Raw genomic sequence first — 27,747 nt, forward strand, 5'->3', positions numbered from 1 at the left:
AATCGAGTAAACAACATTGAATCGTACGTTGCTTTCGCAAAACTCCGAATCAACAAGGGCCTCATCTTGTCGTGTTTTTTCACGTGACGTTAGTTGCATAATAAGTTGGTCAGGTGGCAAACTACGTAACATTTTCTCGTTAACATGGAAACAACAACAAACCTACCGAGAAGACTGGGAAGATGCTTCTCGTCGGCTTTCTTTCGTTTTTGTTTTTCCAAGGTCGGAAAACTGCAACTGGGTTGTGGGTTCTTCTCGCCGTCCGTCAGCTCCGTCTCCTCGCTTTGAGCACTTTCCAGAACGGTTGAGCTTAGGACGATAGCCGGTCTGGTAGCTGGCTTGTCCGATAAAATTTCGTCAATTTCGTCAAAGAAGGGTGCCTTCTTTTTAGGAGTTGCGTTGCCGGATCTCGACAGCGCATCTTTGTATCCTCTGTAGGCCGAGATTAACGTGTGGATTCGGGTTTTGCACGAGTCGCAATCCCTGTCGTTGTACCCAGAAGCGTTTAGATAAGTGCTTATTTCTTGCCAAATTGGCTTTTTTCGGGTGCATTCTTTCAGACGTTGCTGAATATTCTCTTCCCCCCACTTCTCCAAAAGAATTATTGTCTCTTCTTTCTCCCATGTCCTTCCCCGCTTTTTATCGTCTCTTTCCTCCGCCATGTTGGTTAGACAGGGTTTAAACTACCTTTTAGAGGTAGTTTAATTAAACAGGTTTTAAACGTGTTTAGTTTGAGAGCGTGTTCGGTGTGAACGGGTAATTTTTTAACCATGGTTAGTTAAACATGTTTAACTCTCTGGTGTGAACGGGGTATTAGATTACGAATAAGACGAAGTGCCGAGTAGCATTTACCTCCAACCAAGTTCGACTTCGTGGCTTTTAATATTTTGATGAATGCAATACTCTGTAACGACAACTTACTCTCACAAAACGGTAGCTTTCCGTTCCACCTTCCATCAACGCATTCCAGCCTTGGTGTACCGACCAGTCGAAACTTTGCATTGCAACGAAATTCCACGGCCGCCTGTCCGATATTAGGGTGTGTTTCAATAACTTGACCATTCGAAATTTGACCTAGGTCTGGACAAAATCCTGTACAAAAATAAAACGTAGTTATGAGACTAAAAGACGAATGTATGAAATATAAATCATACACTTTAGATGCAGGAGAAACATACCATCTAAGAGCTTATGGCAGAAATTATTTACTTGTCTGTCTTCACCATCTCTCTGAAAAATTATGAACTTGCAAATAGATCAGCAACAAGTTAGCTTGATGGCTCAGTCGGTAGGTTACTGCACAGCTACAGCAGAGATCATGGGACTGAGTCCTGGATTTTCGAAGGCAATTGCTGAAGGAATGCCTCAAGCTTAGCTAGCTGTCCAAACTGGATCGATTGAAAAACCAACTTTGAAAAGGGACTTAGAGGCACAGGGGTTTAAGGACTTAAAACGTCCACTCGACATCCGCTTGTGAAGGTAGAAATTTGAACCAGGTTTTAAGTAAAGTGCCGAATAAACTACAAAAGTATTCGAAACACATTGACTTCTTTGGCGAAACAATGGTTTGGTCACTTGGTCACTCTTATGTGCCAGTTTCCATAGTTTGTGAAGTTCACTCGTATTCTTGTTTGTTTGTTTGTTTGCTTGTTTCTGAGGTGTGGCTAATTCAACAAGAACGGATAAAATACTCAAATGATTACGGCTAAATATATTATAGAACTATAAATTGATCTCTAATGGTATCTTCTAGGATGTCTGTTTTGGTACATATTAATTTATCATATTTAAAGTAATATTTCAGGCTGCAATGCTATTTGTTTTAGCTTATCCCTTCAAGGGGTAAAAATGGATTTATGCTCCATTCCAATAGGAGAGAACTGAGGAGTTGATAGCGAGTGAAATAAATATTTCCTTATAAAACTTCCAAGAGAAAGTCTTTGCAATAAACGAAGAGCATCATGTCAACATACCCACACATCTGAACTGCCTTTGTATCCAGATACTCCCAAGGCATTTTATTATAGGTTTTCCAACCAGGTAAAAGCCTTGTTTACAACCAAACAGCACCACGCTTCCTTTTTCGTACTTTTCTTGATTTGGTGGATGAATTATGGTTGAGCCACGAGGAGGAGTAGGTGGACCACATGTTAAACCTTTAGAAGAAGATAAATACATAAAGTAAAGGAATATTTACCACCAAAATATTACAGAACTGCGAATTTTCAAGTCACAAAAAACGGAGGAGTGCTTGTGTTTGGCTAATACGAATGGCGTTATAAAACCCGTGACAGATTTTTCTTTAATAATCGTCGTTTGGCGATAGAAAATTCAGCAAGGATTAAAATAATGGAAAATATTTTACTGCTCTTAAAAGAACTTCTCATTGCTGCCATTCTCCCACATCACACCATCATGAGGTTAAAGCAAGTCACCAAAATTAGTATCATCATAAGACAGGCGGCTGTTGCTGGAATGTTCACTAAAGCAGCAAATTCAAAGAGCTACGAGCTACGAGTCTCTAGAGTCTCTGCACGGGTTGGCGCCAGAATGTCTAAGTTCTAAATTCGAGAGGCAAGAAACCACACATAATCCAAGGGACTCTGAGAATAAACTAAGTGTTCCATTGCCGCGCACAAACTATTCTAAAAATAACCCGGAGGAGTACTCCCAGAAAAAATCGGGTGGGGGTGTGCGTCCCGCTTCCCAAAACCCTTACCCTATTTATGACCAAAATCTGCAATATTCCCTACACTATTTATGACCTGACCAAAAGTTTGAAACCCTAACCATTAAATTAAAGCTCTGTTTCAGACCTGCGTTATAATTAGTTCCCTTGTTCAGACCAATGTTAAATTACCGTAAACATACTTTGAGAAGGGGTTTTGTTGATTTTCTTTTCGATAGTGATGAAGGCTAGAGTGCAAAAACCATATCCTATTTATGACCAAAATCAGCTAAAATTGACACCCTATTTATGACCAAAACAGCTAAAAAACCATACCCTAAGGGGCCACACATACCTTATAGCCCATACTAGGGAATAGACCCCCCCCCCCCGGGAAAAATAGCTTTAGCTATATTGGCGCCATTCTACGGTCTTCCTTGTCAATTGAGGGAAGCAGAGTCCCTGAGGCAGTTTAAACGCCTACTCAAATGAGATGTATAAGGCACGGCATTCGTGGAAAGTAGCTTTCGCTTTGTTTAATTATTTTTTACTATTAGTTATTAGTAGTTTTAGCTCACGGATTTTTAACCGTGTTTAAATAGATATTATCTATCTAAACAGACTCAGAGAGTGCCGACGTGTAGAAAGTACACCTGGGATGTATACCTAGGCATAAACTTCTATCAGCAGACCTTTCAGGTCTGATTTGACTACAATATTTACGCTGGGTGCATGCCTATTATTGTCGGTATCCGTCTAAATTATTGTTACTGATGAACGCAAGTCAGTTGATTTCTTAAGCATGTAACGCAGTGATGACAGCAAAGAGAGAAAAAAAATCCTTTAAAACTACAGACATTTTGACAAAATGCCAAAGCTTGGTAGCATCGAGTCACTCTTCCTTCGTCGCTGATCAATTCTGTTATCCATCTCGCAGCTTCAACTTGAACTGAATTAGACCTTTTCTTACAATAATAATGCTTTTCAAATATATACAGAAAGACCAAAGCCTATCAGGATATCTCAGTAGTTATCAACAACTCACCATTATATCTGATGATTTCTTTCAAAACGTTCACTTACCGTATCCCACCATCGCACAAATTATCGAGTAGTAAAAGACGATTACAACATGCAGCATTTTGAAGCGGAAGTTAAACGCAACTGATGAATTTCCTTTCTGTTGGTACGTAGTTTGTACCATAGAGGTTCAAATGCTTAACTCGATTTGAGAAACGTGTATGCGTTACTGATATCTACTGAAATGTAAATCTCATTTTACGCGGTATGCCCTCTGTTTATTTAAGAAAAGTCAAAGGGCATTCTATCTAGGATGTGGGATGTCCTAATGAGAATTCTATTGAAACAGGAGCCATAATCGGGGACGGAGACCGTAAGTCTTGGGATCCGCGCGTACCTATGATATGGGACAATTTTTCTATTTTTAGAACAAATTGCGCCATCCTGACGTCATATACCCGCGCGGATCCACGCACATGTCCGGGGTTCTCGCGTGGATGTTGTCACGTTGCATGATCAAATGATGAGAATTGAGAGATTCTCTTGCGTATTTTTCACAGCGATGGCAGGGAATAAGGCAGGGACTAAGAACCAGGGCGCTTATATGTAGTTTTATGCTCTGAGCCAACGGAAAAGGTGGGTTTTTCAGGGTCGAAAACAAGACTTCAATCTCGCGCTGGGAATGAATAATAAGATCTGCTCGCGCTAGTTGTAAGCTTACGCGTATGTTTTTGCGTTTGTTCTGACTTAAGAATATAGCAAGAAAACTCTCTACTCTGGTATCGAGTTAATTTGTGAGTTTCTCGGACAATGGTTAATCATAACCAAAACCTGTTTTGATGGTTTCTTATTGTTTCTGCTTCTTTGGTGAGTTTGCAAAAGTTTTTGAAAGGAAAGTCTGACGCGTACAATTAGCTCATTTGCATACTGCAGCTTGTGCACTTTCAAGTCCGAGTCGGTTTTTCAATTGTCAGCAAATCTTGACAAAGATTTCTTTAGTTATCTTTTGTGCAGAGATGCTGCAACAAATTTCACGAACGCAAAAAAGGCTACTAACATCATAGCATAAGCATAGTGAAGTTTTACATTGCGAAAATGAAAATAGACAAGGAGTTTTGATATTTTAAACTCGATCAACAAAGTCGAAATCGTTATTCGAAGTTGATTAAAGAAAGCGTCATCGTAACTTTGCTGATTATTTCTGCTTTATTCGCATATTTTCAGCTTAGCTTTTAATATGTTCTCAAACATTTATCAATCTTAAACATATTCAAAACTATACAGTCATTGTTTGAGGTCGATGTACGTTTTCACACGAAAGTGCGGCGGAAGTACAATTTGTCATGTTTACTGACTGTACAAAAACAAAACACGCATCGGCGGCCGCTCTCATTCATCGACAACAGAAAATTTACTGGATTTTTACACGAATAAAACTGAGCAGTCTCTACGGACGTAAAGTTTTTGGGCCTTGATGAAACGTCAAGCATTGCTCACAATTCAGGCGAAACTCAAACTAGCAATTATTTTGTTTTACTTTTCGGTCGTGATAGACTGGCAAATTCCTCGCAAGCGTGTGGCAAGTGGAGCTAGGAAACTATGAAGTCCTGAAGCTCTGCTATATCTCAACATATCCAGCTGTTTTTTGCTGTGTAATGGAAAAGCTGTTAATCTTCAACATATATGAGATTTAAAGTGGAGTAATGTACAGCTCATGTAAAAGAAGCATCTGTCAGAACACAACTTGGTCAGCGATATATATCTAAGCTTAAAGCGGAACATACCTAAATTCGACACTGTCTTACTTCACTAAAACTGGAGCAGCTTACGACGAAAATATTTAAGCAAAATTCCAACAGACGTAAACGCGTTGAGTTGTGGGCCAAAAACATGAAAAATTTCAGGAATTTCGGACGCCATTTCTTCCGCGCGACATCCGCAAAAATCCTCGCAGCATGTACGCGCGTGTGCCTCCGGCGATGGCGCAATTTGTTCTAAAAATAGAATTATTGTCCCATATCATGGGGACAACCCCAATACTAGAAATGGCGCGCGCTTACGGTCTCCGTCCCCGATTATGGCTCCTGATTGAAAGAGGTTTTCAATTGAGTATCGTATCAAACCAAAACCAAACCTATTACTTATAATTAACTTTTACGCTACTCAGCAAATCTGAAACCGTAGTAAAACCAAAACCAAAGAAATTACCAGATTAACTGCTATGACGTGAACATAGACTGCTTTTTGCTAGATTCAAATCATACTGACGGCCATGCAAGCCTGGGGGTAAGGGGGGGGGGGGTTGGAAGGGTACTCTGCACAGTTTTATACAGGCTGTAGGAACACGAGCCGACAGGCGAGTGTTTCCCAAACTTCCGCGAGTGTCTCTGTAATTCAATAGGAACACGGAGAACTTGTTTTCTATTTCTTTTTGAAAATTTCGCGACGAAAAAAAACAATTTGTTCATTTTGATCATCAAAAGCAATTTTCTTTGCTCGAGCCATCAGTATGTCAACAGCACGTGATGCTTCTGTGTTTCTATCGCATGTCTTAGTATAAATCTACCAGCGTTCTATCACGAATGCCGTTCTCTGATTGGCTACGCTACTCACTATCTATTAAGTCCAACACATACCTATCTACAATAACAACGTGAAAAATATGTTCTTATTCAGCAAAAGTGGCCGGGCTCATAAGAGGTTTTTTATTTTAGTGGAAGGAAGCACCAGCTGCAAGTACGACTATTTGGAGGTTTCCAACGGTGAAACGAGGGATTTTGCCAATCAAGTTGCAAAGCTATGCGGAACTGAGTTACCAAAACCCATCACTTCTAGCGGCCCTCATCTATTCCTCAGGTTTCGTTCAGGTTCCTCAATGTCGTTCAAAAGTTTCAAGTTGAGGTTCACCAAAACAGGTATGGCATTTGTAACGAATCTTAGTGTAATTACAGGGTGGCCTGAGGCGTGCCCGAGTCTTAACTATAGTTAGAGTACACATGAGTACTACGAGCGAGTTGCCATGCCGAACGCCGGCGACCCATTTTTGGCGCTAAATTAGAAGCTTGGAGGCACAAAATGTTTCATATTTTTCACAATTTGCCATCTGATATGGGTTTTGGAATTGTAAATCCCATTTCGTGGGTATTTAATGGCATCTCCTGTGAGAAAAGTGGCCGATTTCAATGCCTTTCCTGTTAACTTACATTGACCTCAGGACAGTAAAGTTTTTCCCATCTGCTGAATCGTGATTGGTCCGTTCAAATTTCCGGCGTCGCCAGCCGTATGCAAGGAAGGTGCAATAAATAATCACCGATAACGTAACAAGTTGTTTATCTATTTTGCATTTGTATTAGCATATTTTTCTAAGGGTTTAAGAATTATGACAGTTAGCTTTGGTTGCTTTTTACGCTCTTTTTTTTCTTGGAAGAAACGGAAGTAACGAAAGATGTGAACATGGGTAAATAACTAGTACTGAACTGCGGAAGGTGAAAGTAAATCACCCCGTCTCAATTTTATTGAAAATTGCTTTCAGGTAGAAAATTATCTTGCCACTGCTTTGTTTTGTTTACGAGTTTTGTCTTGTTTTTCTCCATAATTGGCGTAAACCTACAATAGAGAACACGAATGAGCCGAAAAGTTAATTTCAATTTCATGTGTGTAACAACAACCAGCAAATAGAAAGGCTAGACAACAAAGTCTGAGAAATAAACTCTTTGACGGTCCATATTATTAAGGGGCTTTTCATTAAAGTGGCTACTCTTAGATCTCTCTTGGGTAACATTTTATTGAAAATACAGTAATAGCCCACGTATAAGAACCTGAATTTTTCAATTTAGCCTAAATAGGTTCTTATATAAATGGTACTTAAAGCAAATTTAGGCTACCAAGGTTCTTAAAATAGTTTCTTATATTTTCATATGAATTTCATCTGAATATACTATATATATTATAAATATCATCTCATAATACAGTATAAATCATTTATTTGTACCATAGAGCAGTGCCTATAGGCAGTTCAGTGCAGGTACAGTATATGTCCTTAACAAAACATAGCAAAGAAACTCATGTTGAGAAGCTGAGGCATTGCCCATTGGGAGCTTACGTTGTTTTGATATTTTGCAGTTATTTATTCCATTGGGATATATTTTGATATTTTACATTTAATATTTTGTGATTCTCACAGAGATGGAGATGGTCAGAAAGCTTTCTTTGATACTGTAGTAGAGTGCAGTACTTGCAAATACTTGGGGAATTATCTGAATGGCAAACACAGTAGACATACAACATGGTACTTAAGCTTGAAAGAAAAAAAAAAGTTATGTCAAGTTACTTTTAAATAAATGATGATCTTCATTCAGCAGTTTCTACCTATACACTTTTACAGCAACCCCACTGATAAGAACCTAACTTAAAATGTTAGCCTTAATAGGTTCTTATGTGGAGGGGGCTTAAAATGAAAATTTTAGCCTAACAGGTTCTCAAAACCCAGGATCTTATACGTGGGCTATTACTGTAGAAGAGTATGATAATTTTTACTTTGAAAAGTAAGAAAAAGAAATAATAATAATTGAAGTGATAATAACTCAGCTGGAGTTATTATAAACTTTTGACAACTAGACTAGCTTAGCTATTTGCAGGTCAGTCCGATAAACTTTTTAACGTATTGCACTAAAGTTTTGGTGTTTTTGTCGTTGTTACTCCTGTTGCGTTGAACATCGCTTATTGCAGCCGTCAATCAACGCTACACCATGCTCCTGTTACAGATTTAAGTGTTTCTTCCCCTTCCTTTCATCACTACGCTGTAGTTTGCTTTAGTTGGAACTCAGAAACTACATGCAAACGACATGCAAACTACATGCAAACAGATTCATAGTCTCTTGATGCAAACTCATACCCCACTGTGGTGCAAGGGGAGAGGGGGAGGGGGGGGGGGAGGGGTGGTTAGAGTCCCTCTGGCCTTTTCGACATGTTATGACGCAAGTATTACGGGATACATATGCAAATAGCCCTGCTGGGGTGATTTCATTCAACATGGCGGAATTTTTCACTATAATTTTCGTTTTTTACACGAAAATTTAAAGTTTTTCAACTTTTTCGACATCTTAGCAAGGAAAAGATGCTTTATGCATCATTAAATTGGCTTTGCAACTCCCTCTGTCCCAGAATATGGTTTGGCAGTTTACAATATAACATTTTAATTATTTCGTAGCTCATATCAACCCTTAAACCACATCTCACTTGTCACTAAATATCTCCTATATCTATATCAGCAAGTATGTCTCAACTACTGAAATGATCATATGCCCAGAGAAATCTTCTTGACGAAATAATAAATAAATAAATAAATAAATAAATAAAATAATCGATTGGGTAGTGCCACCCCCTCCCTTCTTGTACGTCCAAGGTATATGTAGCTCTAACTTATCAATCTTTTACTTTCTTTACGAAAACGAGAAGTGCAAAATGTAACCGAAAATAGCGATGTGTTGTGCCTTGAACCATCCCTCAAGGTGGAAAGTTTGTGGGTTCTATTGTGCGATAACTGGTAACTGATGGATGGAGACCAGAAATGTTTTATTACCTTAATTAAATTACACAGCTGCACAATTCCTAAGACAGGATGATAATAAACATTGTTTTCGCTCGGGTTTTCAAGGTAAGTTGCTGATTATGTGACTGAAAAAAAAAAACCTTCATGGTGATTGGCCGGGAGCAGGAAATTCATCGTTAGTTTTCAATTAATACTGCAGTACAGATTAATACAGGTTGCGTAATTTCCTCATATAATCCAATAATAAAGGCGAAAACGTATGAAAACTCAAGCAGTTAGACATTTACACTTTTATTCATATTTGAAAACTCTCTCAAGTTCCCTCGCCCAAATATTCTCACAATTTTGGGAGAATTCTCTAATATAACTCGTACGTAATTGCACTGCCATTCATACGATAGCCTATACTTAAAAGTTTAAACTCCTTCCAAACTAAACTGGGGCTCTTTCAACACAATATAATAACTACAAGTGTTATTGTGTTTTTTGTAAAACAAATATCGAGGTACTTCAGGGCTACTGTGTGGTAGTAGAAAATATTATTGCATCTTTAATTTACCCTGTTTACCCTGTTAGATGTCACTAATACAAAAGCGTGGTCTTTTCACTAAACGGAGATTTTCAAATCTGACCCATTTTGTAGTATTGTCGTCAAATTTCACTGACGCGAAAGCTGTACCCGAAAACTTCACGACAGTACCGGATCGATACCACTCTGGTCTGTGAATGGCTATTACTGACGAATTAACCGGAATATCTCTCTGTTTTCGAATCGTGTCTAAAATAAGCACTTCTTGAGTTCGTCGGTAGCTGCGTGTTTGCTGATTATTGATTGCCAACACAAAGTCAACGTGTGTGACATTAAGCCTTGTGATGTAAACTTTGTAGTAGTTATCGGCGCCATGATTATACCTCCATAATCCCCAGAACATTGAACCAACCAGGATACAGTCTAAACAAAAGAAAAAAGAACTAGGTCAGAGTCATATTGCTACATTATGATGACAATGTTATAACTGTGTAGTGTTTATTTTTATAGTGTTCTACAGGTTAACTTGCTAATTTGTCGCATTGTAAAGCTCTAATCTTGAAATAGGAACCGCTAAGGCTCTCGCGCTTAGTATGCATTTTATTAACATTTTTAATTATAAGCCTTACAAGAATAACACCCCAAACAGTAAATATAACTACTACGCAAATATAAAATCTGGCGTTTTATTCACGTTACAAGGAAATTACCTGGGTTAGGATCACAGCCGTATAATTCCACTCTTAAGCAGATAAGGTCGTCATGAGCAGGCAAGGGATGAATCTGTATAGTCCTGGCAATGAACGGCTCTTTAAACTTGTATTCTACCAGGGTCGAAGAGTCCTTGTTACCCGGGATAACCTTAAGAAAAGACCAACATAAGCCGAGGTACTTCAAGTTCATGGTGTCACTCCCGACTCTCCTTGGGAGATTTTTTTCGGTCACGTGACGTGACCATTGGACTTTAGTCGCCATGTGTTCAAGTAAGCGAGTGTTTTGAATCGCAGGAGTTTGTCAAAAAGTTGTTATTGTGCCGTTCGTTTAGCTCGAAGCAAACAGTTCAGTAAGTTAACATTTCGCCTTCGCTATTCAAAGAAACATTTGGAACTTAATACCTTTTTGTAATTTTCAGAAAACCTCACTCACACGTATACTTTTTTTATCGACCGAGGCCGTGCGGTCGATTTGTGCCTTTTGAGCTTGAACCCATTGCGAACTTTGAGTTTTCGACGTTTGTTTTCAGAGGAAATAAAGACAGGTACTACGGTACTGATACATGGGAGTACTAATACATGGGACGACTCAAAAACAAACAAACAAACAAAAAAACAAAACTGAACTGAATCAATCCAGGGACTGTGAGCTCAAGCAAACATGCATTGACGCAAGCAGTTAGTCGAGTCGTCCATGCATCGTATCATCCTTCATGACAGAATCTAGCAGTAGCACCAGCGGCAACAGTGGCAGTAGCAACAGCATTGGTAGTACAGCTACTGCTACTACGTTGTAGTACAACCACCACCAGTACTACCACTACTACTACTACTACTACTACTACTACTACTACTACTACTACTACTACTACTACTACTGCTACTACTACTACGACGACGACGACGACGACGACGACGACGACGACGACGACACACACAAAAAAACAAACAAACAAAGTATATTTAGTACACTACTAATGGAAGCATTAGACGCATGAACAGGGCTAGAAGAAGTCGCAATAACACTAGTGGAAATATAAGAGTATTGTGGATCTCACCTTTCTTGATCCAGACTCACTGTAATCTACAAAAATTTTGTGTCCAGCTGTGAAGCTGATTGTATATCTCTGAACCCATTTGTTTGGGACTGTTCCTCCCTGAGTAGCAATGGCTTTGAGCTTGTAACTTTTATCGAGGTCAATTTGTAAGTAAGTTTGTGTTTTTAATGGACACCAAGCGGAGGGACCATTAAGTCGCGCAGCATTCGGTGGATAAGCAGGGTCTGTTAAGGATGGGGGTGATCTGATCCTGATAGCTCGATTGTTATTGTTCTCCAAACCAAGAGGCCTTGCACAAACTGAAACACATAACATTTAATCATTCACGTTGGAGAGACAGGTTTCAAACAACGAGGAAATTTAGAACAAATTATACATGATATTGAAACGAATTGCAAAAACTCAAATGAAACTAAAATAACATTGTTAAAACATAATAAAAGAGACCGAAGCAGTTGAAATATATATATTGTTCTTAAATGATTTCAGAAGGGAACCTTTTCTGCGTTCCCGCACTAATATACGAAATGTAGCTTAATATGGTAACAAGGTTAGTCTATACTTACTGGAGCAAATGGGCCTGGAATCGGACCAACTCCCATTCCGGCAGAATATTACTCGACTTCCAATTAACTCTAGAGCGGGAGGATTGCATCTAAAGGTTACATTTGTTCCGCTTCGATAATCATCGCCATCTTTTGCCCCATTGTCCGGTACGCCAGGATCACTGCATCGAGCTGTTAAACACACGTTATAGCAACGTGTTAATAACCTTATGGCTTATGGTTATGAAATGGCTAACGACTAGCATGAAATTAAACTACTAGCAGTATTTCTACTTCACCGTGAGTGGGATACTACCCCAGAATTAAATTCCTTGGTACTAACATCCTGCCAGACTGCTAACATCTTGAATTTACAAACGGGACTTTGAGCGCGATGCTCAATGAGTTTGCTGTTAAATTCTGAAAGGTCTCTGAAGAGTCTCTCGGCCGAGACGAAACGCCGCGTCAGACTTGCCACGAACTATGTTTTCACGAGTATTTGTCAATTCCCATTGTATAAATGTGAACGTACGTGCGGTTGGGAATCCTTCTGCGATAGAAGGCCAGACTGCTAACATCTTGAATTTACAAACGGGCCTTTGAGCGCCATGCTCAACGAGTTTGCTGTTAAATTCTGACTTCAGACTTGCCTCGAACTATGTTCTCACAAGTATTTGTCAATTCCTAATTTTAATACACAATAAAAAAGTACAATAATCTTGCCTAAGTACACAATATAATGACCCTTGCCGGAACTCGAGCCCAGACTGCTCGAAGTCCCAAACACTTAACTTTTCGCTAAAGCGATTTCCACATTAGCAGGGCTTCTAATAATAACAGTAATATTTTTTAAAAAGAAACGAACAGTTTATCATATAATACATGGCTATACCGTCTCTGCAGCCATGTTATGCGATCATGCATATAACGTTCAAATACTCTTCACTACATCGGATTGAACGTTGGGTGAAACACATTTTTAACCGTCGGGAAATGTGTAGATCTCGTTCAGGAAACCTGGTATGTTTCTAAGCCCTCAATAATTAGCGTTCGGGTGGCTTACATTTTTTGGTCGACATACAAATAGTACATTCTACCAAGCATTGATAATCAATTATTTTAAGTCAGGCCCTTGACATACTTACCTTCACAAGAGGGTTTTTGATGACTCCACTCTCCCTCGTTGCATGTTATAGTTGAAGCTCCCACAAGATCAAAAGTCCTGTTTTTACATCGAAACTGTACAATACCACCATGGGAGTGGTTCTGGCCTAACTTCCACCCATTTTGAGGCTCTCCAGGATCCTGACAACGTTCTTATGAAAAATGAATAATGAAGAATGTTTATTCAAATTATAACGAAATGTTAGTGGGTAAATTAAACGCTGGGAAAACTAATACTCAGTGTTGTAATTTATTTATTTATTTATTTATTTTAATTTAATTTGTTTTTTCATTTAACGTTCTGCCGCTGCTAGCCGACAAATGCAGCCGACAATGAAACGAAAGCAAGGAATAATGTTTATCGTACGTCCGTCATGTAGCTCTGGCACGTGACAATGCAAATATTGAGTGTAAAAACTCAACAAAGGCGATGTTGTTTAATAGATCCATATGGTGTAGTAAGATACTGGCAAAAGAAAATATTTGAGAACGTCTGTGATACACAACTCCTATCCACGTGTAACAACCGCTTTGAAGTTTTGCTCGAACTGGCATATCTGTGAGGATCTGCCCCTTTAGTATGGTACGATAGGCGGATCTTTGAATATTTCGCGAAGCAGTGGTTGATTTTGGATTGAATGCCAGTGTTAAACGAGGGTGACAGGCCGTACATGGCCGGACTCCTACCCTTCTTGACATTAGTATATACATTTTTCTTAATCTCGCTCTCGGGACCTTTTTTACTCCACACTTGTTTCTGAAGAGCACTTAATGCTTTGTTTTTAGGAGGACATTTCACCAGTGTAGAGCCGCTGGAGTCCATAGGTCTGTGTGATTTCCACAGTTTTCCGCGTGTAATTTGTAGATTGACACCTCTGTTTTTTTTTTGCCGTGTGCTAGTTTTTTCGTCTTATTTATATTGCAAGATATGTTTTAAGCTCTCTAAATATTAAATCTGGAGGGACAAAGTTTCAAAGATTCCGTGAACATGTTGATTACTTGCATTTTGTATTATTACGCCGGGCCTGGCAGGCTTACGTTTGAAACACAGAAAATCGCTTACCTCTTCTCTCGAGCAGTTGACTCCTCAAAACGCTTTACTTGAATAAGTTATGAGATATGATCTTGCATCTCCATAGGGTAGAAATATGTAGCTGGAACTACTTTTTCTATTTGCATCATCACTTACTTTTACATGCTGGGAATCTACCGTTCCATATTCCTTTCCTGCAAGTTGAAGAGGCTGGGCCTTCTAAGTCGTAGCCAGAATTACACCAAAATTCAACTGAGGAGCCATAACTGAAGTCGTCCCCGATGACGCGTCCGTTCTCGAGTGGTCCCGGATCTCTACAAAGTCCTGCATGAACATATTGACAAGAAACAGATAAGCAGTGTGTCCGAAACTCTCACTGCTGTATGATAATCGATCCGTCGATCGACTGTCCACCGAGCTACCAAGTTACTGAGTTACCGAGCTACCAAGCTACCGAGCTACCAAGCTACCGAGCTACCAAGCTACCGAGCTACCAAGCTACCGAGCTACTGAGCTGCCTACCTACCTACCTACCTACCTACCTACCTACCTGCTTGCCTGCCTGCCAGTAAAACCGATCGCTTTTGAATAAAAGTGACATAAGTGAATGGCTCAAACCTTTGCAAGTTGGAGAATTTGCATTCCATTTGCCATCGATGCACATAATCTGCTGGGAGCCTTGCAGTTGAAATCCTTCGTTGCATGAGAACGAGACTACCGCTCCGTGGTCTGTATTGTGGCTATTTACCTTTCCATTAGAGAGCGCTGGCAGTGGACTACAAGTCGCTGTGAAAAGGGAGAAAACAGGAGAAAACTTAAATGCATTGATTGCTTGGTATTTTAGGTGGTGATTTAATGTTATGTGCTATCTACCTTTACATTCCGGCTTTTCTGAATCCCAGCTGCCATCGTTACAGGTCATTTGTGGCTTCCCTACCAAACGGTAGCCCAGTGTAGTGCATTCATATGTCACCATCTGACCATGCGAAAAGTGGTTGCCATTTCTTTTCCCTCGAGCTAAATGACCAGGATCATCACAAGATGCTAACAGAGGAACATATGATAGGAAAATATTATAAAATATAATATAGTGCCTATGGAATAAAATATTTCCCAACAGAAATAAAGACATTTGAGTGTTGAAATTAAAAAAAAAAATGGCGGTAAAATTCGCAAGCAAATTTAAAAAAGGTCTTAGGGCCTCAAACAACGCAATTTTGCCATTACTAAAGGTAACACCTTTTTGGAAAACTGGGTACGAGATATTTATGTTACAAACCCTGTGACATCATAGAGTTTTTAAAACGGCTTTTTACCGAAGACCATACAACAAAGTAGCATGCATTTGCTCCTTAGAAAATATTTTCCTCCTCGTTTTATAGCACTTTTTACCTGCCTTTACTATTTTCACTGTATCTTTCACTGTATCTTTTGAAAAAAATGGCACGACTTGGACCAACCCTGTGACGTCATCAAATCAAAATGGCCAAACGAGCAAATGTTTTCCTGATTGATCACGTGTCCATGAGAGATCACAGTATCAAATTTAAAGAAGAGTGGAAAATTCAGAGTCCACAACATTACAATCAATACCACAGACCTGAACTAGTTTAGCCAACTTACCCTTGCAAGAAGGAAGCTTTCTATCCCAAAACCCATCGTCACAATTACGAATGTTGGAGCCAGTTAAAGTGTACGATACATCACAAGCGTACTCTACATGGCTGCCATGTGGCAAGAGTTCACCTATTATAAAAATGCCGTTTGTCGTGTAACCATTGTCTAGGTTACCATCGAAAGCACATCGAGCTGGAAAATACAAACATGTTACCCACTTTAGTTCTTTATAACGCTTGGACTCTCAAGAGGCGAAGTTAACAACCACAAAGAGAAATGCAAAACGCTAAACAAATCCAGCATCCCAGAAATTAATGCTTAGAAGCTGTGAATTAAACATTAACAAACTGCAACTAACACTATTTACCACGTACAGCGTTACATTTTATACTCAGTGTATCTGCACTGTCGGCTAACAAATTTATCTTTGGCGAAAGGGGATACAAAGAGGATTTGATGAGTGAAATCAGATATAAAGAAAGGCAGAATGTCTCGTTCTCAGTGAACGGATTGCAAACAGACCGAAGATCAAGCAGTTTAAACCCGTAATGTGAAAATTTACACTCATTTGCGAGTAATGGTTGATATGAATAACCGTGTCACCTTTGCATTCAGGTATGACGCCACTCCACGCTCCACCTCTACACCGAATTGTGTCATTCCCCACTAAGTCGTGATTTCTATTGCATTTAAAAGTAACTGTTTGCCCCTCCTGAAAATTGTCACTCAGGCGTTTTCCTCTGGATGGTTCACCGGGATCTGGACACACTGCTGTGTTAAAAACGAGAAAATAAAAAAAAAAAAAGAAAAGAAAAGAAAAATGACAAATGAGATCTAGAGTTAAAAGAAAAACACGCAAAATAAATAAAGGTTAAAATATCTGCCGCGATTGTCATTTCAATTAATGCCTTTATACTGGTTCTTAAAAGCTGTATTCCACGCATGTTCCCCATCACCTTTCCTTTCAATAGATCACTAAGCAAACTGGTTTGAACTTCTTAGACTAGATCAAACATTGCTAGAGAAAATTTCTTAAAATCAAAAGAGAAGCGAACCAGCAAGTTCCGTTTTACTGTAACATGCAGTATCGCCCCCAAAATGTACGATCCGCGTGGTCAGCATAAGAAATAAGCTCTAGCCCTACCGGCGAGAGCTCGTTACTCACAGTGCTGAACAAAGGGTATGCAGACTTTGTGGATGCTAAGTATGTGGAAAACCATCTATTCAAACGTGAGACTGCCAAAATGTATGTCAAGAGTAAGGCTCTATGAGATCGAGATATTTCAGCCTGACTGAGGCTTCCCAAGATAAAGGTTGTGCCTCAATCGCGATTACGTTGAGCTGAGACTGTTCAAATGTATGTCACGTGTTAAACACAGATTTACGTACCAACACAATTAGGAACAGAATCACTCCAAGAGCCATCATTGCAGTGGATATCTCTACTACCATCTAGTTGATAATTTCGATCGCAAGTAAATACCACTAACGAGTCGTGTCTGAAGTCGTTTCCTTGCATACGTCCATTAGGTGGTGTTCCTGGGTTGATGCATGGTGCTAAAAGGCAAGATATTAATTTAATAAACGTCGGGTGCCCGGAATAAGGAATTCAGTACTACATTCGGAAGGAAAAACATGGCAAATTCCTCGAACAATGACATAAAAATCCACAAAATTTGGAGTCCAACGCTTCAATCTTTCAAAGCCACAAGTTGATATAATTCGTTCAGGCCCAAAACGTCCCCTGGCCGAAAAAGGGTCAACACCATTAAATAATAGAGGATTTACTTAGAGAGACGTGTTTGTGAGGGAAAAGTAAGTATTACATTTTAAATTTCATTATAAAGTATTTGTATTTTTATTCACCTTTACATTCTGGGGGATCGAGGTCCCACCTTCCATTATTGCATGTCAGTCTGTCGTTGCCTTTGAGAGTATACTCTGCATCGCATTGATACCAAACTGTTTTGCCGTGCCTGTAATCAGCACCGATCTTTTTTCCGTGAACTAAACCGCCAGGAGGTCGGCAGAAAGCTAGAAAATAAAAATAGACATGATTAGATTGGTCTATAGCGAGTATCCTCTGTGCGACGAGTTTGTAATTGGGTTACCGAGGTCATCAATCCAAATGCTTGAACTGTTGGACAAAGTCCCTTTCTATCAGCTATATATTGTTTGGTGCTGCCGACTCCAGAAATAAAAAAAAAAAAAAAAAAAGATGGACTCTTGCAAGTACTTCTCAAGCAGGCTAGGTTAGTAAGTAGTTTATAACATGGCACTTGTCGGCTTTCGGAAACAAAACATTCAACATACCAATCAGTCCAATCAGAACGCACGGATTTATTTTAAGTCTATCTTACCATATAATAATTTTATGTAAAATTGTATATTTTCATATTAAATTCTTTTATTAAATGACTCTTAAACGTTTTGCGCTAAGGAGTTTTAAATCCCCAAGTTACAAATTCAATCAAACTTTTGATTTTCGGTTCTGTTTCTCGCGTTTCAGTACATAGGACCCCACAGTTGGTGTCTGTGAGAGAAATGTCTCAAGTGGTATTGAGCGCAGCGGTAACGTTCTTGTCTCCTTTTCAGTATTATTCTGATCACTACAAGAAACCTCGTTCTTTCGTGGGCTCGGTTTTGACATTTATGTAATTTCCTCTGTTTGTGTGAAGTTTGCAGTTACCATAAATAACAACTCGGGAAAAGTAGCAATGCACTGTTTGTTTTCGAACCTAGTGGAAAAACGTTTACTGAATTAAATTTCTAAAATCTTTTGATAATTTTAGCTGTTCATTTGTTATATCTGTAATAGAAATTTAGATATGTATCCAGTTCAAGGTCAATATTGCTGATATTGATCGTGTTAACCGACCTTTACAAACTGGAGCATCACTGGTCCAGCGTCCATCGTCGCATTCCCGTGTCTTAGATCCAACCATCGTGTAATCTTGTAGGCAGCCGTAAGTTATTTTTTCACCGTGCTTGATCATGGCATTTTTCTTACTTCTGCCTTCCACATATAAACCTCCTCTGGGTATTCTTGAAAAACTGCAACGAGCTAGCAAGACAATATACTTTAATAAAGTTGCCACAAGATAGCTTCAATTGACAATGACTTATCAGAATACTTTTTGCGTTGTTTAATTTTCTTTTTTCTTAACTTTCGGTAGCAAACCTAAGGTACAACTACAAACTGCCTTATATAAGCAATAAACCTTACGTTTTCTTATTTACATATTAAATATAATCCAGTATATATGTGAGACAATTTCTGGCAATTTTGTAGCTTCAGCCAGATAATTCATCTCACCCGCGTGGGATTACATTTTAATGCAAATAAGACAAGTACAGTTGACTCCCGATAACTCGAACCCTCGCTAACTCGAACCCTCGCTAACTCGAACCTCCCGCTAACTCGAAGTAATTTTCATTTCCCTACAGGCCATTTTCTATATAATTTTACCCTCGATGACTGGAACTCGCGATAACTCGCGATCGAACCTTTTACTATTTCCCCTGAAGGTTCGAGTTATCGGGAGTCGACTGTATACCGTGAAAAGGGTTATCGTCCGTATCACAAATGAACAAGATTTAAGCTCGTAAATTTGGAATTCTTATTGCTAATATTTCTAAAACAAAAACAATATATTTGAAAACGCAAAAAAATAAATAAATAAATAAAAAATTAAAAAATTAAAAAAATAGAAAACATACAAAAATACACGAATTAATCCATTAACTTTTTTGGGATGATTTCGCGAGCTTTTGCAAAAGTCAAATGAAAATAGAATTGCTTGATTAAAATCTCATACTGAAGTGTCGCAGCATTCTAAAACTTAAAATACACATTTTAGATCCGTAGTTTAATTAAAGTGTCCGAGCAGTGTTTTTTCAAGGGTGGGAAAAAGGTTGTCTCTATCTCATACACTATACAAATACAGTATATACAAATATGATCAAATTTTAACGATATCTCAAGAACAAGCTCACCTTTACAAACTGGTACACTGGAATCCCAATTCTTTCCAACGCAGCGTATTCTGTCGTTTCCAAACAAGTCATGGTTGCTGTGGCAGGAATATGTAACTTCATCTCCGTCGATAAATCGAACCTTATTCCCATGCAATCTTCCTCTGTTTGGGGTTCTCGGTCGTGGGCAAATACCTGTTCAACCGAAAACTCTATCAACTTTCGACGTTTTTAGTTGTTTCAAATTTTTATTCTTTTGCACAATCAAACCAAAACTTGTTTTGTCTAACCTTTGCAGACTGGAGCTGGATTGTTCCAGTTACCATCATTGCACGTGATGGGAGAGGCACCAACCCTTGTATAGCCAAAAGAACAATAAAACACCACGGAGGCCCCATGTCTGAAGTCTTCTCCTGATCTACTGCCATGAGCTGGTGGGGCGAGTTTGGCACACGGTGCTGTGGAATCCAACACGAAAAATCAAATCAGCACTAATAAAACCGTTTTCTTGTTTACATTTGGTCGTTTGTTGGAGTGTCAATGTCTTTAGGGAGTATTTTGTTTTGTTTTGTCTTTTAGGTTTGTTTGTTTGTTTGTTTTGTTGTTGTCCCATTTGAATGTTTCTCAAGGCGAAGGTATCGAATTCTTCAAAAACTGTTCAAGGTCGTAACTTTCCAACACCATCCTAATCCAGTGAAAGTGATTTGGCTAGATGACGCGTTCGCAGGCAGTGTCTGGTCACCTTAGTAATTTTATTTGTTTTTAGTTCTCAATCGACGAGCGAGAAGCGTGGCGTCGAAAGCATCCTCTGATTTCTTCCTTTTGAGTCATATATTATTTGCTCAAAATTATAAATTAGAGGAACTTGTTTTCCAATAGTTGTGTGTTTCACGACTTTTTTCTTTTGCTTTTCCTTTTAGTTCGAATAAAGATAGATTTTATTTTGTGTTTGTTAGTATAATAGGTCAGATGCGATTATCTTGGTTCACTGCGGGCCAGCAGAGGGCTTGAAGCTGCACCATAGGAAAACTTTTGAATTTTGTAAATGTTCTGTAACAAAATTGGGGAAAATTCAAACTTGCAAGCCTCATATTTTCCAGGCGGATTGAGCTTTTTCCATGTTTTTTCTTTTTCGCATATGACTTTGTGTCAACGAGTTCTTTCAGAATCACTGTGTAATTCTTCAGTCTGCCATAACAGAGAAATGAAAATTTGCTTTTATCGCCGTGACTTGATTTTCCCACCAAAAACCGTTAAAATAAAAAAATCAAAGCAAAAAACACAGGATTGTTTGAAATTAAAAGTTGTATCAGTGTGCATAGTTTGAGTTCCATCGGATAAAAAAACCCAATCGTTTTTTCTAAAGGTATGGCTTCAATGGTTTTGGTTTTAAAAACTAACCCCTTTAACACTCTCAGATAGCATATACAACTTACCCTTACAACTTGGCTTTCTATTGCTCCACCGACCGTCTAAACACTTCATCGTTCGCAAACCTTCCATAAGGTAATCTCTAGGACACGTGAACGTGACTGTTTTGTCGTGACGAAAGTCATCGCCAATCCTGTTTCCTTGATAGAGAAGGCCAGGGTCTGGGCAAGGAGCTATTAATGAAGAAGAACAAACATAACAGCTAAATTCTGGCTCTTAGGGCCGGTAAGATATGATGTCAAAAGCCAAGAGTTAATAGTGTATCAAATGATCTGGGTAAAAGTTCCTGGAGGTCTTCAATTCCGCGTTGCATCTTTGACCGCCTGGAATATGGATAAATGTCTTTATAGCCAGCTTACAAACGATCAGTCCCCTGTTTAATTGTTTTAGTTTTTTTTTTTTCCATCGGGATTGGAGGGCGGGGGGAGTGGATGACTATATACTACCCCTAAGTTATTACCTTCTTAAGAAACTGTTGGGAGGCGCATCTTAAACACGTAGCCATTTATCAAAGTTAAACTTAACGTTTCGAAGCCTTAGCCCCGCCATCACTTTGCTCAGACACAGTACTAACGTTTGAAACGTCCACTTCACAAACTCACTGGTATATCAACTGACACTCACCAAGACACCGTGGAACAGAAGCAGTCCATTCCTTATTCTCCTGGCAGTAGATGGTGGGCGTGCCAATCAGAGTGTAATCTTTGTCGCATGTAAACGTCACATATCCACCGTATACGAGGCCTTTGTTGACCTTTTGCGCTCCATTTGCGAGTTTTCCAGGATCATCGCAGTGAACGACTATGTAGATGAAAAGGAAAAACAGAAACAAAACAACAAAGATATACTGTTACTATTCAAGAAAACAACTACATGTACGAAGTTCATCTACATCTGGTCTGTATGTTTTACATACACATATTAAACAAGAAACTTTACTGATGCGCTGTACGTAAAATTGATTAATTCTATGCACAACGAAAGAATAGGGAATTTATATAGCTTAATCACAAACGTAAAGAAAGTTTGCCTTATTTGTCAATTGCTACACTTTATGCGATATTCTTATCAACAATTTACTTACTCTCGCATGATGTAGGGAAGCCACTCCAGGTTCCGTCACTTTGGCAAGTTCTTACTCTTGAACCCTTCATTTCGTAACCTTTATCTTTACATTCGAAGACTATTCTATTTCCAAACGTTACCCCGACTTGTTCAATTATGTCTCCATGGTCTGGCTTGTCCAGGGGTCCACAGCCCACCACTACAAGACATAAATTTTGGGTATTGTTTATGATATCTATAACAATCATTTGTTGAAGTCCAGCCCAGGAGCATGTCCACTTGAGGAAAATGCTACGGCTGTAGTTGTCTCGGGCATTATTTGAGTCAAATAATTGATTTGCGAGACACTGGCAAATCACGATAGTTTGCAATAAACGACTTCAATAATTGTTTTATCATTCGATCACCAAGTTCGTTTTCAAATTGAAATCACTCTCTCACAGCTCAGAGAAGCGATTTGCCATATTTGACACGAGAGCGTGGTTTCAATTACGCATGAGCAGAATATTATTTGCAGCAAAAGAAGTTTAGGCGATACTACGCAAGGGCAGCCCATTATTTGTAGGCATTTATTTGCAGGTCACGTAGTGGGATCTCGGCCAATGGAAAGGAAGAAATCAGAATTAACTATATGACTAAATTATCAGTCTTCTTTACCTTCACAAGTTGGCGTTCTACCACCCCACTCCTCGTTTGCCTGGCATATTCTGTAAGCTGGTCCATTTAGCTTGTAACCTTTATTACATACGTAACGCACCTTCTCCTTGAATGAATATAAGTATCCTATAATTTTTCCGTTAGGAACGTCCCTCGGACGGCCGCAGCTTTTAGCTAATAAGGCAAGATACAATATGTGTTATGTTATTTCTTCATCTGCTAAAATAAGTTGATACCTTCATTGTTTTAGGTATTTGTTCTGGGATGGCGGAACCGGGGAGCTTGGGGGGTAACCTCCCCCCCTTTCAAGCCAAAAATACACAAAATAATGATTTTACAAATAACCCTACAAGTTAGCGTCTCTGGGCCCCGCTTGTAAGCCCCCCCCCCCCCAATTCAAAATATGCTCCGCCATCCTTGTTGCTGCATATAAAACGAGCAAAACAATTTTCATGTCTGCGCTTTTCATGTAGTATCCAGGGCCAAGTTTGTTTTTCCGTACTAAATTGCTGTTAAAACTCCGGATTAGCTAAGTTATGTTATGTGGACCGGTACTGTAACTAAACTACATGAGATATTACACGAGGCACATCCATCACTTTAAGAAAACTTACGTGAGCAAGTGATATCTCCCGTCCATTGGTTAGAACCTTTGCATGACAAAACCCCACCGCTTGACTTGAAATACCCTTCTTTACATTTTAATAACACGCGATCGCTGTATTTAAATGTCTTTTTCATCCTTCGCGGGTAGTAGACGATAGCTGAATCCGGAATCTTGGGTGGATTGCACTGCGGAACTGAAAAGAAAACATCAAAGAGATTGCTTAAGGGAGGTAATTACCGGTTCGGTTTTTAAGCACGTCGGGTGGGATTCGCGATTGCCTCATGGTTAGTGCGCTCGACTCCGGAGCGAGCAGTCCGGGTTTGAGCCCTTGCCGGAGACATTGTGTTGTGTATTTACTCTCACGGTGCCTGTCTCCACTCAGGTGTATAAATGGGTGTCGGCGAATTTAATGCTGGGAGGCAACACTCCGATGGACTAGTTATCCCATCCAGTGGGGAGTAGAAATACTCCTAGACGCTTCATGCTACTGAAACCGGGATAAGCTCCGGCCTGATGAGCCACTTGGCTCGTATGCAGACTTTGCCTACCCTTTTAACCACGGCATCTTAGGAAGCAACAAACCAAACCACCACTACAAACAGACCATGAAACAAAACACACAAACAAACAAACAAACAAAGTACCAGACATGCAAAGACGCAAGCAAAACCATTGTGTTGTCCTTTAGTATATAACTGAGATCATTTCAACCACATGACATTAAAGTGCAAAAACCTTTACGAGGTAAAAAAAATTGTTATCACGTTACGTACGTTCACATTTTGGCTTTGGGGCACTCCATTCTCCTGTCTCAAGGCACATGATCCTAGCTGATCCGATTAGGTTGTAAGAATCAAAGCACCAATACTGAATATACTTCCCGGCTTGTAGGCCCTCCAATCGTCTGTTTCCGGAAGAAATTTCACCTGGGTCCTTGCACGCGATTCCTAAACGATGATGCAAGTTTATGAGAAGGGGCGAAGGGGCGAAGGGGCGAAGGGGCGAAGGGGCGAAGGGGCGAAGGGGCGAAGGGGCGAAGGGGCGAAGGGGCGAAGGGGCGAAGGGGCGAAGGGGCGAAGGGGCGAAGGGGCGAAGGGGCGAAGGGGCGAAGGGGCGAAGGGGCGAAGGGGCGAAGGGGCGAAGGGGCGAAGGGGCGAAGGGGCGAAGGGGCGAAGGGGCGAAGGGGCGAAGGGGCGAAGGGGCGAAGGGGCGAAGGGGCGAAGGGGCGAAGGGGCGAAGGGGCGAAGGGGCGAAGGGGCGAAGGGGCGAAGGGGCGAAGGGGCGAAGGGGCGAAGGGGCGAAAGGGCGAAGGCGCGAAGGCGCGAAGGGGCGAAGGGGCGAAGGCGCGAAGGCGCGAAGGGGGGAAGGCGCGAAGGCGCGAAGGGGGGAAGGCGCGAAGGCGCGAAGGCGCGAAGGCGCGAAGGCGCGAAGGCGCGAAGGCGCGAAGGAGCGAAGGAGCGAAGGAGCAAAGGAACGAAGGAACGAAGGAACGAACAAAAGAACGAACTAACGAACGAATAATTTAATGAATGATTGAAGCAACGAAAAATGGAAGGAAGGAAAAATCAGAAGGTAACCTAAAGAAGATTCGTGGAAACTCATAGTTAATGTAACACCTATTTTGCCATCTTTTTACCGCCTAAAATGAAAGTATCAACTTTGAACGAGACTTAAAACCTACAAAGATACTCACTGCATCTTGCCTTCTTCCCGTCCCATTTTCCTATTGCTCTGCATGTTCGTGTAGACGAGCCACGTAGTTTGAATGGAGGCTTGCATGTGTATGTCACTACACTGTTAAATGAGCGACCATTGCTGGACTTCTGACGAGAATTCTTAGATTTAGATAGAGCTTCACACCTTAAATCTATAAAACATCCAAGTCTGTTAGGTATATATGTTATTGACCTTAAATCATATTAGAAATGGAATGCAGAAAACAAATTGTTATATTTGGCTTCAGATTGGGCTTGTGGCGTGTTTCAAGAGAAAAGATTGATGCTACGCACTTTTTGGCTGGTGAATAGTTCCCGAATTGAGTGCCAAGAAAGAAGTAGGTAAGCCAAGAATGGAAAATACAAAAACATTGCCTCTTACATATCTAGATGTCACGCGATCTTTAGCTTGTCACGATATCTTCTGCCGCAAAAGGAATTTGTCGCTTTTACTAAAGTTTAAAGTCTAATTCGGGTTCCAAGCATCCATGAAAGGGGAAAGGGCATGATATGTATAATATTTTATTATTATTATTTTTATTATTATTATTATTTTTTATTTTAACAGCTTATCGATATTTTTCTACATCCTCTGTCTTAAGATTCATGTTTCAAATATGATAGGGATATAGGTTTATGTCGTTAACGTTACAGTCAAAATCGTCCTTGAAGGTTTGGTTAGGGAAATTGAAATGTCTAAGGAGGGATGCTGGAATATTTTGCCAATGTTTATGACTTCCGTATAAAATCGGTCAAAATAGTTCTGCGTCCTTTTCAGTGCTGAAAAGGAATAAAACGTCCCAAAAATATTGCAACGTTAAGTTACGTTAATTCAGATATCAAAACAATATTGTCTTTACAAAGCATTGTTAGGGACAGGAAGACATGTGGCATACGGCACGAAGAAAGAGAGGGGGAAATTATTAATTGAGGACACTATAATTAACTTACATGCCATAACACACACACGCACACTTACTGTTTCTGACGCAGCTCATTCCACAGTCCTCGTCACATAAACATTTCTGGTTCGACTTGCAATCATTGTCAGACGAACAAGATTTAGTGCAGTATCGAAAAGCTTCTTCATTTGTTCTTTGGCAGTCAGGAGAGTCTAGGACAACAAATTTCAACATAAGGATAAATAATTCATTCTCAGAGAGGAAGTAGTGATGTAAAGATAGCGAAATGAATCATAAAATCTCTCACCGCTTTTCTTTCGCTTGCCTCCTATAACTGGAGAAATAAATATGACAATCGGAATTATAAGGTACTTTTTCCACATTTTTGACGTCAACGGTAACAATTTTACGTTTAGAAACTTCTTCGCGAGACAGTATTTCACGAATCGCGATTGCGAAGTGGACAACTGAAACGCCTCACCGCGGGGCCCTCCTCAAATTACTGTCATTTCAGATTTTGTCACAGTAAACTGAACAGAGACGTGTTGTTGTCCCAGCTCAACAGGAACATGATATCACATATATGAAATGTATCTGTCTGGAAACTACTGGATGTTTTCCAAAGCGGTGTACGCCTTTTCCTGACAGTTATTTTTATTATCGTAGTAACATACCATCTGCTTCACCAGGAGGTAGGTGACGAAAGAAGAACATCACTTCCTGTAGGGTAGGGTGATGGCAATCGAACCCGACCGGGGCTATGAACAGCTTTTAATATCCCATGCCCACCCTATGTGAAATATATTCGTTCTAGCAGCTTCCGGAGTTTGTATCTTCCTGCAATGTAACACACATCAGGTTTTGCAGCCACTTTTAAAAGGATTCCTCAAACTTCGTAAATGCTTCTATGGTTTGATCCTGGTCAAAATCACTGAACTCTTGCCTGCTCTTTATACACACACAAACACACACACACTTCCCGAAGCATTTTTGTCGTCTTTCGCTTGCAGTAACGTTACCGTTGTCGTCCTTTGCTTGCAGTAGCGTTACCGTTTATTGTCTAACCCGTAATTCGTAAAGATAAATGTTAACAATCGCTCTGAAACTGTCAAAATCAATAACTATCAATTGATCGATTGGTATTGATGTAAGGAATAGAAAGCATTTTCCGTGTACCTGCTGAGTTATAGAAACGCGATTGTGCGAATGGAAGAAACAAGATCGCGCGATTGGACGTTAGGGAAAATGAACTTCGGTGCAACTTAAAGGAGCTCAGTCACCTTATTTTGAGTTATTTTGGCCACATACAAAATTACCTTTAAATGGTGGGAAATCTGAAAATAACAGTTTAATAAGATAGAAAAACACCAAAGAGATAATGATAAACCAAAAAGGAACAAGGATGGCTAAGGATGGAGAAGATTAACACGGATTATAAACGACGAATTTGAAAAAATTGAGGCTAAACTTTTCAATATGCGCAAACCGTGACTGAGC

At 39.8% G+C, this 27,747-nt stretch overlaps 3 protein-coding genes across 6 annotated transcripts in view; all 3 read right to left on the bottom strand.

Moving 5' to 3' along the window:
• The window catches only part of LOC145470636 (zinc finger and SCAN domain-containing protein 29-like), a 2,782-nt gene extending 2,001 nt beyond the window's left edge, over positions 1 to 781 (bottom strand). Inside the window, exon 1 of the mRNA XM_081454483.1 lies at positions 1 to 781. This exon is cut by the window's left edge and continues 2,001 nt beyond it. Coding sequence (XP_081310609.1) covers positions 90 to 662 — 573 coding nt within the window. The 5' untranslated portion in view covers positions 663 to 781 and the 3' untranslated portion in view covers positions 1 to 89.
• The window catches only part of LOC145463998 (CUB and sushi domain-containing protein 3-like), a 26,299-nt gene extending 22,366 nt beyond the window's left edge, over positions 1 to 3,933 (bottom strand). For both annotated transcript variants that reach the window (XM_081447836.1, XM_081447904.1), the window contains exons 1-3: positions 3,752 to 3,933; positions 1,974 to 2,156; positions 922 to 1,092 (exon numbers count right to left, since the gene is read on the bottom strand). In XM_081447836.1, coding sequence (XP_081303962.1) covers positions 922 to 1,092; positions 1,974 to 2,156; positions 3,752 to 3,872 — 475 coding nt within the window. In that variant the 5' untranslated portion in view covers positions 3,873 to 3,933. The remainder of the gene's footprint in view (positions 1 to 921; positions 1,093 to 1,973; positions 2,157 to 3,751) is intronic.
• A 3,862-nt stretch (positions 3,934 to 7,795) lies between these two features.
• On the bottom strand, positions 7,796 to 27,202 carry LOC145462875 (sushi, von Willebrand factor type A, EGF and pentraxin domain-containing protein 1-like). 3 transcript variants are annotated; one of them, XM_081446562.1, is made up of 24 exons: positions 26,558 to 27,202; positions 26,328 to 26,462; positions 25,327 to 25,500; positions 24,407 to 24,580; positions 23,641 to 23,826; positions 23,027 to 23,200; positions 22,389 to 22,568; positions 21,929 to 22,105; positions 21,310 to 21,477; positions 20,164 to 20,331; positions 19,895 to 20,068; positions 18,777 to 18,962; positions 17,765 to 17,932; positions 17,288 to 17,455; positions 16,502 to 16,669; positions 15,905 to 16,090; positions 15,155 to 15,325; positions 14,900 to 15,067; positions 14,438 to 14,605; positions 13,230 to 13,400; positions 12,106 to 12,276; positions 11,540 to 11,838; positions 10,479 to 10,629; positions 7,797 to 10,191 (listed from the first exon to the last, which is right to left on the bottom strand). In XM_081446562.1, the coding sequence occupies exons 1-24, from the start codon at positions 26,631 to 26,633 to the stop codon at positions 9,812 to 9,814; spliced, it is 4,341 nt and encodes a 1,446-aa protein (XP_081302688.1). In that variant the 5' UTR covers positions 26,634 to 27,202; the 3' UTR covers positions 7,797 to 9,811. The 3 variants fall into 3 exon arrangements, with proteins under 3 accessions (XP_081302839.1, XP_081302688.1, XP_081302763.1); XM_081446637.1 differs by lacking the exons at positions 14,438 to 14,605; positions 14,900 to 15,067; positions 15,155 to 15,325 and having other exon boundaries at positions 26,558 to 27,201; XM_081446713.1 differs by lacking the exons at positions 17,288 to 17,455; positions 17,765 to 17,932; positions 18,777 to 18,962; positions 19,895 to 20,068 and having other exon boundaries at positions 7,796 to 10,191; positions 26,558 to 27,201.
• Between the last annotated feature and the right edge of the window lie 545 nt (positions 27,203 to 27,747).

This window comes from Orbicella franksi, chromosome 1, assembly GCF_964199315.1.
Source record: "Orbicella franksi chromosome 1, jaOrbFran1.1, whole genome shotgun sequence".
NCBI classification, from domain to species: Eukaryota; Metazoa; Cnidaria; class Anthozoa; order Scleractinia; family Merulinidae; genus Orbicella; species Orbicella franksi.